This window comes from Mesoplodon mirus (assembly GCF_964341445.2).
Source record: "Mesoplodon mirus genome assembly, chromosome: 2".
Classification (NCBI taxonomy): domain Eukaryota; kingdom Metazoa; phylum Chordata; class Mammalia; order Artiodactyla; family Ziphiidae; genus Mesoplodon; species Mesoplodon mirus.
In genome coordinates this window covers 48,857,515-48,869,545 of record NC_138977.1, presented here as the reverse complement: position 1 = coordinate 48,869,545, position 12,031 = coordinate 48,857,515, and the positions used below count along the sequence as shown (strand labels likewise).

General features: G+C 34.5%; 1 protein-coding gene across 10 annotated transcripts in view; it reads right to left on the bottom strand.

Moving 5' to 3' along the window:
• Positions 1-12,031, bottom strand: part of ANKRD17 (ankyrin repeat domain 17) — a 159,145-nt gene that overhangs the window by 119,728 nt on the left and 27,386 nt on the right. The window contains exon 1 of one of the 10 annotated variants that reach the window (XM_082639944.1): positions 6,902-7,057. The exons of 7 other annotated variants lie outside the window; for them this stretch is intronic. In XM_082639944.1, coding sequence (XP_082496070.1) covers positions 6,902-6,955 — 54 coding nt within the window. In that variant the 5' untranslated portion in view covers positions 6,956-7,057. Of the gene's footprint in view, positions 1-6,901; positions 7,058-12,031 lie in introns of those variants that run through there. 2 more of the 10 variants (XM_082639945.1, XM_082639939.1) reach the window with 2 other exon arrangements.

Sequence of the window (12,031 nt, the reverse complement as noted above, 5' to 3'; positions counted from 1 at the left end):
AGAAGTTGGGACTATGTGATAAATTAAGAAATTTGATAAAATGGTAAAAGAAAACATTTTAATCAAATAGACTTAAATCTAAATCTTAGTTTTCTGCCATTACTGACTGTAAACTTGGGCAATATACTAAACCAGCGGTTATTCAGGTATGGTCCACAGGATCCATGGGGATCCTCAAGACTCTTTCAGAGGGTCTCTGAAGTTAAAACTATTTTTATAATACAGTACTAAAATGTTATTTGCCTGTTTCACTGTGTTGACACTTGTACTGATGATACAAAAGTAATGGTGGGTAAAACTGCTGTTCCCTTTACACGAATCATGGTCATATCACGAATCATCATATTCTTCTGTCATGCACTCATAATTAAGTGAAAGAAAAAAAAAAGGTGAGTTTCCATTATGAAGCAGTAAAAAGTACTCATTTTTAAATTTTCAACCTTGAGTATATTACTTTTAAATATTCTGTGTAACAAAATGGGAAACATTTCTGCTCCATACCAAGGTACCGTAGTTGTCTCAAGAAAACACTTATATAAATGTGAGCTAAACCAATAGTTTTTTTCACGAACACCAATATCATTTCAAGGAAAACAACTCACTTTCTTTGTCATCAGTGATAAAATCAAGCTTTCAAGTATACGTTAGAATTTTGGAAAACTTATATCTGTCACTGAATGTGACAGCTTCCCACTTTTTACTTTTCTAAGGAGAACAGTGGTGATATTAGCCAATGTTATTATTGCAGAATAAAATGCAGCAATATTTGAAAGTCAGTAAATCAGTATTTTCCAATTGCCAATGTATGGTGCTACAAAATCATGCACCAAAAGATCTATTCAAAACACACAAAAACCCAGTGGGTTTTAATTGAACAAAGCTCAGAAAATTCATTGATAATGTTTCAGATTACATCCTGAAACTGACCTCCAGGAAACCCCCATTTGAGTAGTTTTAGGAGTGGTATCAAAGAAGAATATCCACAATTATCAAAAGGGTTATTAAAATATTCTTCCCCTTTTTTTACCCTCATATAAACGTAAGACATTTTCTTCTTAGACTTCCTCCAAAATAATGTATTGCAACAGACTGAATATAAAAGCAGATATATGAGTCCAGTTATCTTCTATTAAGCCAGACTTAAAATATATTTGTAAAAATGTAAAATAAGGCCATTCTTCTCAGTTGTTTTTCTTTTGGATAACAGTTATTTTTTATAAAATTATGTTAACATGTAATGACACAATCCCTCTGTATAATCACTTAAATTTTCAACAAATTGTAACTAATGCGGTCAATTTCTATTGCCACCATAAAATTATGTGGGCATCCTATGTACAACATATACGTATCTATCGACATGCAGCCAGTTAGTTAGAAGCGTGATTCCATCCAAGACCAATATTAATGGCCAATATTAATCTAACCACTCATTAAACCAAAAGTTATCTCACATACATTTACAAACACCTCCTGAAAGACCTTTGTCTTGGCAAACCTGGAAGCTATATATTAAAACCGAACCAATGATTAAGCAGGACTTTGATACTCAGCAAGTTTGTAGTGATCAAGTCATTTCACATCAGACTGAGTTCTTCAGTCAAGGGTCAGAACAGGGCCCCTAACAATTCAGAACCAGGAAAGTGCCTATGTTGCTACATGTATATGCAGATAATACATGATGTAGACTTTTCCTAATGCATGCTTCACAGCATCCTCCACATTAACCACTGGACTATGTTGGATTAATGTGGGACCAGTGGCATTTGGATGACCCTGCCTTTACTCTCATGTGAGAGTAGTAACAGATTAATTCACATACCTCTAGTTATACTATCTTTTTGCAAGCTGTTTGAAGCCTTTATACTCCACTAAAATATCAGTCTTCTTTAGAGGGATTATTAACTAACATAAGTGTATCTCTTAGTCATCTTCTACTACACCTATATGCATTCTCCCAAAGTTGGTGTGTGAAAGCAATGTTGCAACTTCTGCCCCTCTGTTCAAGATAGACTCGACTTTCAAATAAGAGTATTCATAAAGCATAATATAGCAGGGACATGAATGTGTGTATGCAGAGTATATGTAAGCATATATGTGAGTGTGTTGCATAAAAATACACATATATACATAAGAGTATTCATAAAGCATAATGTAGCATGAACATGGATGTGTGTATACAGAGTTTATGTAAGCATATATGTGAGTGTGTTGCATGAACATACACATATATACATACACATTATGTATAACAACATACTGATTGAATTGGTAATAGAAAAATCTTTGCGGATAAAAAGACGAAAATGGGATCTAGGGGACTTTCTAGACAGCCTGACATTCATAAATATGCATAACAATTAGATAAGCACAAAAAAGATAACGTAAAGGTGCTTAAAGAAAAATATTTGCATACTAAAAAATTCAGAATGCTAAAAACATGGGTTTCAAACTATTCAGATGAACAAATGAAGTAAAATACTAGTATTCGAATACAAATCTATACACATCCTGAATCCAAGAATGTTTAAATACCAATGACAGACATTCTATCTTCCGAATTTTTACTTTCATGAAGCAAAGTTAGCTGGACTAATAAGCTCATTGAATTTCAAGTGCCTAGCATGTTAAAGATGCTCAATACTGAAGCGAAATTATAAGATTCAATCTGCCCCAAATGTCCAATCTTTCCAAAGCCTCTTAATGAATGGAAAATGTTACTTACATTAATTCAAATAATTTACTTATTTAGCTAAACTTTTCTGTCTCCAGATCAAATTATATTTATGTCCTAAGAGTAACTCCAACTCTTCCTAGTGAAAAATGCCACCAGTATTATACTAACTATATAGATACAGAACTTTAGAAATCCACGGAAGACTTACTGATAAAATATATAAATGATGTGCATTATATAAGCCAATCTATTTTATAGACTAAAAAGAAATATAGGAAGTAACTGTCAAAAGAGTCTACTTCACAGAGATTTTATATCATTACTAAAAATAATTTTTATGATAAATAGCAAATGGACTTCCCCTGTTTAGATGAAAATACACTATTTACCACTAGTCCATAATGGTGACAAATCAAAAGGAAACAATAGTGTCCCTGTGACTCTTTCAAGCTTATTTTATTAAAAACCCTCTGATGTCAAGATAAATACAGAGAAAGAAATGGTTCCATAATAAACCTACTTAATATGTTTAAATCTGACCCTTAATTTAGTTACACCGTAAACAGTTCAGCCAAATCCTCAACCACTGAATCTCTAAGGAACAATGACAGAGATTTAAGGCTTTTAGATTATGTATTACAACCTGTCAAATCAAGTACAGATGAAGCTAGACACTGGCTCCAGCTGACAAAGGAACAAGATTGGGCATGAGAGTTATTATACTTAACACTGTAAATATATATATATATATATATATATATATATATATATATATATATATATATATTTTTTTTTTTTTTTGCGGTACGCGGGCCTCTCACTGCTGTGGCCTCTCCCGTTACGGAGCACAGGCTCCGGACGCGCAGGCTCAGCGGCCATGGCTCACGGGCCCAGCCGCTCCGAAGCATGTGGGATCCTCCCGGGCCAGGGCACGAACCCGTGTCCCATGCATCGGCAGGCGGACTCTCAACCACTGCGCCACCAGGGAAGCCCTGTAAATATTTTTATTTTCAAAAACTTGCTACTTTTTTAAAGCAAAAATATATCAAATGCTATAACCTGAAGAAAGTATTTTGAATTTGATTAAAATTAAAAGATTTGTGAAAATTTCTCATTTCTAAAGCAATTCTTATTGAAAAACTACTAAACATGGTTCAAATAGAAACAATGAAACCAGAATATATAGTAATCAAGTTTCTGAAATGACCTCTCATATGTTTTATGTTTTCATATTTAAAAAGCTTATGTATAAACTTCAGGTTTATATACACAGCACTTGGTCACACAAATTTGGAATATACCCTTCCAAAAAAAGTTTGGAGGACTTTTTCTTCTTACTGATCTTTCTGAGTACTAAGGTTCATTACTATATATGACTTAGAGGAAGAACATCAAAATTCTAAAATTATAATCATGTCTCAGCAAAAATAACATAAGCAATACAAAAAAAGAGATATTTACATAGGCTCCCAGCCCTTTTCCATCATCTGTATTTGGCTATTTTCCTGAGTATTACTTAAGGTGGGCAAAAGGAACAGAAACACTTTGACTACTTTGGTTTGGAGAAGAAAATTACTGACTGGATTATTTGCATAATTAAAATAACCAAGTTATTCTATTAAATCCATTACCTTGGAGAGCTGAGAAGCAATGATATAAGTTGAAATCAAGCTTTTCCGGTTTTACTATAAGTTTTAGAAACTTACAGTATTTTACTCAAGATTTTGATGATCATCTAAAAATTTAGGTTAAATACACAGGGGTATATATAATAAGCAATCACAATTTAAAAGGTAAACCATAGCATTATGAGAATTAATCTGCACTAATTCACTGATGATATTGATTTTGTTTTCTTTTTATGAAGACTTAAATAAAAGCACCTTGTAAAAATGTATGATTCAAAAGACCAAGTTACATTCAAAGAAGAAAAAAAATAGCAGGAATTCTATGTTTAATGTAAGTAATCAGAAATCTATATAAAATTCCAGATGCTCAATAAACAGTCATAAATATGAAAATTATGGTGACAAACTTCACATATTAGAAGTTTGTTTGGCCCAATATTAGATACAATAATAATATTGTCACTGTGACATATAGATGAACTTCATTATTCATTATTAGATATTTACATAAGGAGCTAACCCGTTAAAAATTTTTTTCTAGAAAGCTCACTGTATAAAATATATCTATTCACTTGCAATATGAGGTACTTTAGAAAATGGTATATTTAGCTTCAGAGTTAGCAAGTCTATTCTTTTTAAACTTTTATTTTTAGCATTAGGTCATTATGAGCACTTTTAATTTTGGAAAAGAATATTTTATTACTAGTTGGAAAATTTTCACTTCTAGTCTGCCAGTAATTGACAAATACTCAGCTAAGTAAAATAATATTAAATAAAGAGAAAACTCAGTATGGTTTAATGCGACAGGTGTATAGGAACCAAATTAAGAGAAACTGAAAACTAGGACGAAAAATCAAAATTACAGAGGTAAAATAACCTCTGTAACTAACTAGTGACTATGAACAAATAGTAAACGTAAAATCTTAACATGACATTAAACACTTTTGTGTTTTAGTGGGAATAATGAAAAGCCAATTTTTAAGATAGTATTAGAAAAACCTAAACTTAAGGCATAAAACTATGCCCAAGTGGGTTTTCCCCATAAAATAAGACTTCTAAAATCTGTCGTATGCTGAAATTTTACATGACCAAAGAAAATGTCATATAAATTTACTGAAATCTCTAAGTTACGCTTCTTTTAAAATCCAAAGCAAAAATTTTAAAAAGCAAATAAAAATGTCCCACTAGAACTTTATAATTAGACTTGTTTAATCTGAACCACTAATAGTCATGTGACCACTGCTAATTATTGAAGTTCCTTGATGAAAGTATATATCACTATTTATAAGATTCACCATACCACTTCTAAGAAGACTCACTAATTCTGTCAAAATATATTAAAAAAAAAAGAAAGAAAAAAAAAAGAAAGGAAAAGAATGGAAATTAACCAGAGAATTCAACTCAGACAATAGCTCTTAGGAGAGGGGTAAAGAGTATGTTGGCAGGTGTCTGCAAGGAGCTAGATAATACAATGGAATCAGTTTTCATTCTGCAGAACAACCATGAGACTTGCTGCAATGTCAGCTCCAAGCATACACTGAGGGACTCCAGAAAATGCTCATTGATCATGCAGCACTTTATAATGCGCATAGGCTTTTTTCTCCTGTTAACCCCGCCTAGCTTCCCTTTGCAGCTTATTCTCCCAAGCCCTCTCCCCCTAATAAATTCTCTTCCTGAAGATAGTAAAATATTTAATGAATTATCTTAACAGTCTAAGTATTAGGAATACCACTCAGCATCATTACACCATCATGAAAATTAGCCAGTTTTTTTTAATGGGGGGGAACCCTACAACCCCCAAAATAAGAAAATGGGATTTAAATATCTATATATCTATAAATACAAATATCTGATGGTATATTAGCCAAAACCAATTATAGCTTCACTTTGACATGTATTTTCTTGAACTGATTTATACGCAAATAGGTTCTATAACACTGACACAAACAGGAAAAAAAGAAAATATAATTTAAAATTCTCATGACTCAAAATGCAGATTTTTGTGAGCTCTCAAGCATTAGTTAAATTTTACAGTCTTTTAATTTTTAATTTAATAATTTATTTTATAATAAAGTCACATGAAAAACCTAGAAGCAGAATGTACCAGCTAAATTAAGCCATTAGATTAATATATATGCTTAATTTTACCCTAGAAACTAAAATAACCAGCTGTTTTTAATAGTTAACTGCAAGCAGAGTTTTGGGCTTAGATATGTAAATGAATTCTAAGACATATGATACTAAACCTACTCAAAGCTGCTTTGCAGACCCCACCTTCTAATGAGTTAATCTAAAGGTCACCACCAGCACAAGGCTTTCTATTAAGTCCGAGGCCCTTTCTTTCTTTTTCTTTTTTCCCCATCAAACATATATCTACAATTTACAAAACATTAGGTTTAAACAAAATAAGGTTTTAGTAATCATGTGAACTAGACTGGCACATTCTCACACAGAATAAGGTCTGACCGTATCTTGCTTTTATGCTCTGCCTCTCTTTGCTCTCTCCTCTAATCTATTCATCTGTAAAATAATTCCGGCAGATAAGATTTCTTTGTTCAGATTTCAACTTTCATTTCATTTACAAACCTAGCCCTACCTCAAGAATGTCTTCTAGAACATATGCTTCCATTTCAGCCGCTGTCTCCACCATGTTTTATCAAACTGCCATGTTTCTTACTGCACTATGATTAGATCATTGCCAGCAGGAACACTCCTCTGTGTCAGCAAGGGAACAGGAAATGGAATGTTCTATTACATGCCTAAAGCAGCTTAGCTGTTCACTAGCCAGGCATCTACCAAAAGAGCAGGGGGTGACTCACTGTGTATTTTTTAAAGATACAGAAGCTCTATTCCAAACCAAACTTCTGTCAAGTAATTTCAACAGGCAAAATAAAGTCTCTTATTTTACCATTTCAAATTTTAAAACTCTACAATTTCAAAAAAGAAATAATAACATATTTTTAAAAACCTATTTAAACACGTCTGGCTTCCTGGTTGAACAAAAGAGGTTGAAGTGGGTTACGTAGCAATTTATCCTTAGTAAAGCCTTGTAGTAAGATTAATGGCTGTATTAAATACGCAAAGAAGGAGGCAAGGTAATACCAAATTAGGAATGTTACATCAGCCATATGTATTATGTAACACATATATTACAGGTGCTGACTTGAGGGTGCCAAAAGTAATAATTTAATGTAGTTTTTTAACGGTAAACTGGTTTTCTATAAACTAATCTGTTAGGAAATATCTAAGAGAAATGAGATTAACATTCAACAGATTTACAATCACTGAGGCAAGCCATAACATATCACGGTTATATGCATTTTCTAGGAACGTCTTTAACCTCATTTATTAACCAAAGAAATGGCCTCCCCCCACCTTATCATAAATACTACAAGAGACTAAAATATTTCAGATGAATGAAATTCAGAAACACTGTTTCTGGATCATTAAATAGCAAATAAAGTGGATGAGTAACAGTAGAGCTAATTTTATATTTATCACTGTAATTGAGCCTCAGTTTAGTAACATTTTTTACTTTGTCAAATTTCTTCCTTATATAATATACAAAATGCAATGGGAGAGGAACAATGTTTTGTGCTCTGCAGTATTAACAAAATAACCCTGTACTTGTGAGAGTGCCATACAAACTGAACTTGAAGTGATCCCTCAATTAGGTTAACCAATCTAATTATAACTCTACGGTGAACAGTTCTTCTAGTCTAAATTTTCCTAACTAGAGAAAGTGAATTTTTTAAAGGAAAGGAAAACGACAGGAAAGACCATTCACATATGGTCAAATCTCAGTGATGATATGAATGGCCTTTCCAGTAATGTCTCCTCAAAGTGATACCATGTTTTAGTAGAAAGATTTTGTAATTCTCTTGCGCCTTAGTTTATTTATCTGTGAAAAGGGATAACATTCACTCAACAATGGATTTTCTATTGTATATCAGAAACTGTCCTGGGTACAGTCAACAAAAGATAAAATTTCTTCTAAACAGGTTTATAAGAAGATTAAATGAGGGCTTCCCTGGTGGCACAGTGGTTGAGAGTCCGCCTGCCAATGCAGGGGACACGGGTTCATGCCCCAGTCCAGGAAGATCCCACATGCCACGGAGCGGCTGGGCCCGTAAGCCATGGCCGCTGAGCCTGCACGTCCGGAGTCTGTGCTCACAACAGTGAGAGGCCCGTGTACCGCAAAAAAAAAAAAAAAAAAAAAAAGAAGATTAAATGAGATAAAGTATCTACTACTCAGTTTCTGTTATTTAGGAGATATCTTCACTGTGTAAGGCAATATACAAGTCATTGTTTTTCAAATAAACATGTTATTTAACCCTCACAATACCCTAGGTGATAATAATTCAAAATAATAACATTAATAATTACCTTGTGCTTACTATATGTGATACACCACTTTAAGTGCCTTGTATATATTAACTCATTAAATCTCACAATAATCCTAAAAGAAAGGTAGCTACTATTATCTCCATTCTGGAAACTGAGGTACACAGAAGTTAAGCAACTTCCCCAACTTACTCGCAACTAAGCTAATTAAGTTAAGAAGCTAAGATTTGGACCCAGGTACTTGACTCCAGAGTCTGTCCTCTGAACCATCTACTATACTTCCTCCAGATGATATGACCCTCACTTTATGGATGAGAAAATCAAGTCGCAGACAGTACATAGTTATATAGCAGAGTTGAGATTCAAACCCAGAATGGTCTGACTTCAAAGGATGTGTGAAATTAATGGAAAACAAATGATATTAAAAATGTTTTCCCTCAGACCATATACAGCACTTTCATTTATGTATGAGTGTGTCTGGTATTTGGAGGTTCTCAAACAAAATAATGTCCGTTGTTAAGACACAGCTTATGAAGAACTAGAAAACTGACCTTACTATTTTCCTCCTTCCAGCTCAATCCATTCCATACTTCAAATAAACTGCTTCATCCTTAGATTAGGAGAAGTCATCAATGAAGTTTCTGTTTCTCAAACCTTCTTCCAACAGAAGTAATGGTAGATTCGAATTCAAGGAACTCATATGTTCATACATTCTTATTTCCCATAAGCCAAGAACAGGCTTTCCAACTTTGACAAGAAATCGGGCCCCCTAAGATTCAAGTCAATCAAACCATTCACTGTCTCCTTCCTTCCTGTTCTAGCATTAATACGGTGCTTCCCTTATGTTTTCTGACATATATCGTTAAGTTTTTACTAATAAAGATGTGATTATAGCTTTCTAACAGAATTACAGATATTTATATATCATTTAACATGTCTCTCCCTTACAGATCACAAGCTTGATGAAAGCAGGCAATGCTCTGTTTGCCAAGGTATACCCAGGGCCAGCACAGTCTCTGGCATAGAGCAAGGACTTAAGTATTTGTTGATTAAATAACAAATGCATGAATAAAGGAATCATCTGATATCCAGTTTTGTATACTAATGCCTTTTAAAGTATTGCTACCACTAGGAATTATTTCTGATGATAAGAACATGTGTTCTGTGACTATTATCTTTAGGTCACTGAAATAAGATACTAGAAATGTTGAATATAAACAGAATCTATATTTGAGAATTTCTGTAATTCTTTTTCTTTTAAATAAATTTATTTATTTATTTTTGGCTGTGTTGGGTCTTCGTTGTTGAGCGCGGGCTTTCTCTAGTTGCAGTGATCAGGGGCTACTCTTCATTGTGATGGGCGGGCTTCTCATTGCCGTGGCTTCTCTTGTGGAGGAGCACGGGCTCTAGGTGCACGGGCTTCAGTAGCTGTGGCAGGCAGACTCAGTAGCTGTGACTCGCGGGCTCTAGAGCACAGGCTCAGTAGTTGTGGCGCACGGGCTTCGTTGCTCCACAGCATGTGGGATCTTCCCAGACCAGGGATTGAACCCGTATCCCCTGCACTGGCAGGTGGATTCTTAACCACTGCGCCACTAGGAAGTCCCTGTAATTCTTTGTTATACAGCAAAGTAATTATTTATTCTTAATTTTATTTTCTAGTTCTTTTGTTAATATGAGGACCTATGCCACAGCATAGGATACTTTGGGCAAAATGGTGTGTGAAAGGAGATTCATATACATCTGCTATAAGACCCTACATCCTAATAGTAAGCCACTTTCCTTCTAGTTCAACCTCAATTTGTGGGCAAAAAAACCTGTTTTCCTATTTGCCTAAATGGATTTCAAAATCTTTAATTTTCACCTATGGCAAAAGCATTAAAGCATAAATGATAGTTAACCTACTAACAATTATGCAAACAAACACAAACTAACAGATGTAAGTGACTTAAATCATAAAGGAAAATACTTACTACAATAAGAAGATTCAAACATCCAAAGTGAAGAGAAAAGCCTCCCACAAAAAGTGAGGGAAAAGGACAGAAGAAGCTTAATAAATACCAAGACTGCATAAAGGAATCTTCTGAAAGTTACAATTTTATTTAGGACCAGCACTGATTTCTTTGAACAAGGAGCAAGAAAACCAAACACACACACACACACACACACACACACACACACACAGAGAGAGAGAGAAATATGTTGAAAAGCAAGCAACTCTATTTTGTATGGTTTAGCATTTTGTTGATGTTTGTTCCTCCACATAAAACTTTTTTTTTTCAATCAAATATTCCTTGTAAAGAAGTTCTGCTCCCATCAAATATTTTGTTCTATTTAGGGAAGGGCGAGACTTTTCAAAATCCACATTTTCAAACAAAACAAGGACAAATAATTGGTTGCAGTATAAATGTAATTATTTCACCCGCCTACATAAAAACAAACTATTAGAAAAACAAAATCTGAACAAACTTCACCTCTCAAAATGTGTGAAATGTAGTCATTACTTTATAATATCTCTATTTTTCTCTTTTCTCTCTGTAAGTTATATTTTAGCAGAAGTGTAAAATAGCCTGGACCAAGCATAAGTGACATACATACATTAAAGAGTTAAACAGAATTTAAATTAAAAGGCTAACAAAATATGGTCAAATTTCTGATACCCTATATACATTATTAGAATAACTCTATCCCCACGAATTTACCTTATATTTATCCTAAGCCAAACCATGCCACAATATGACTAGGGGTTCTCGATATATGTCTTTTTTTTTAAACTTATTTTATTTTTTTTAGTTTTGGCTGCGTTGGGTCTTCGTTGATGTGCATGGGCACGAGCTCTAGGCACGTGGGCTTCAGCAGTTGTGGCTCACAGGCTCTAGAGTGCAGACTCAGTAGTTGTGGTGCACGGGCTTAGTTGCTCCATGGCATGTGGGATCTTCCCGGACCAGGGCTCGAACCTGCGTCCCCTGCATTGGCAGGCGGATTCTTAACCACTGCGCCACTAGGGAAGCCCTCAATATATGTCTAATGTAGCACAGTAATATTCTTTTCATTACCACCACAGATTACTTTCTTTTTTTAAAAAAACTATGTTTTTTATCTGCAAAGTAATACATGTACACAGAAAACATTCCTATATAAAAGAGAACATAGGGAAAAGTAAACCTATCTCTCACCAACCCCTAAAAGCACTAGTGGGCTTCCCTAGTGGTGCAGTGGTTGAGAGTCCGCCTGCCAATTCAGGGGACACGGGTTTGTGCCCCGGTCCGGGAGGATCCCACATGCCGCAGAGCGGCTAGGCCCGTGAGCCATGGCCGCTGAGACTGCGCGTGCGGAGCCTGTGCTCCGCAACGGGAGAGGCCACAACAGTGAGAGGCCCGCATAC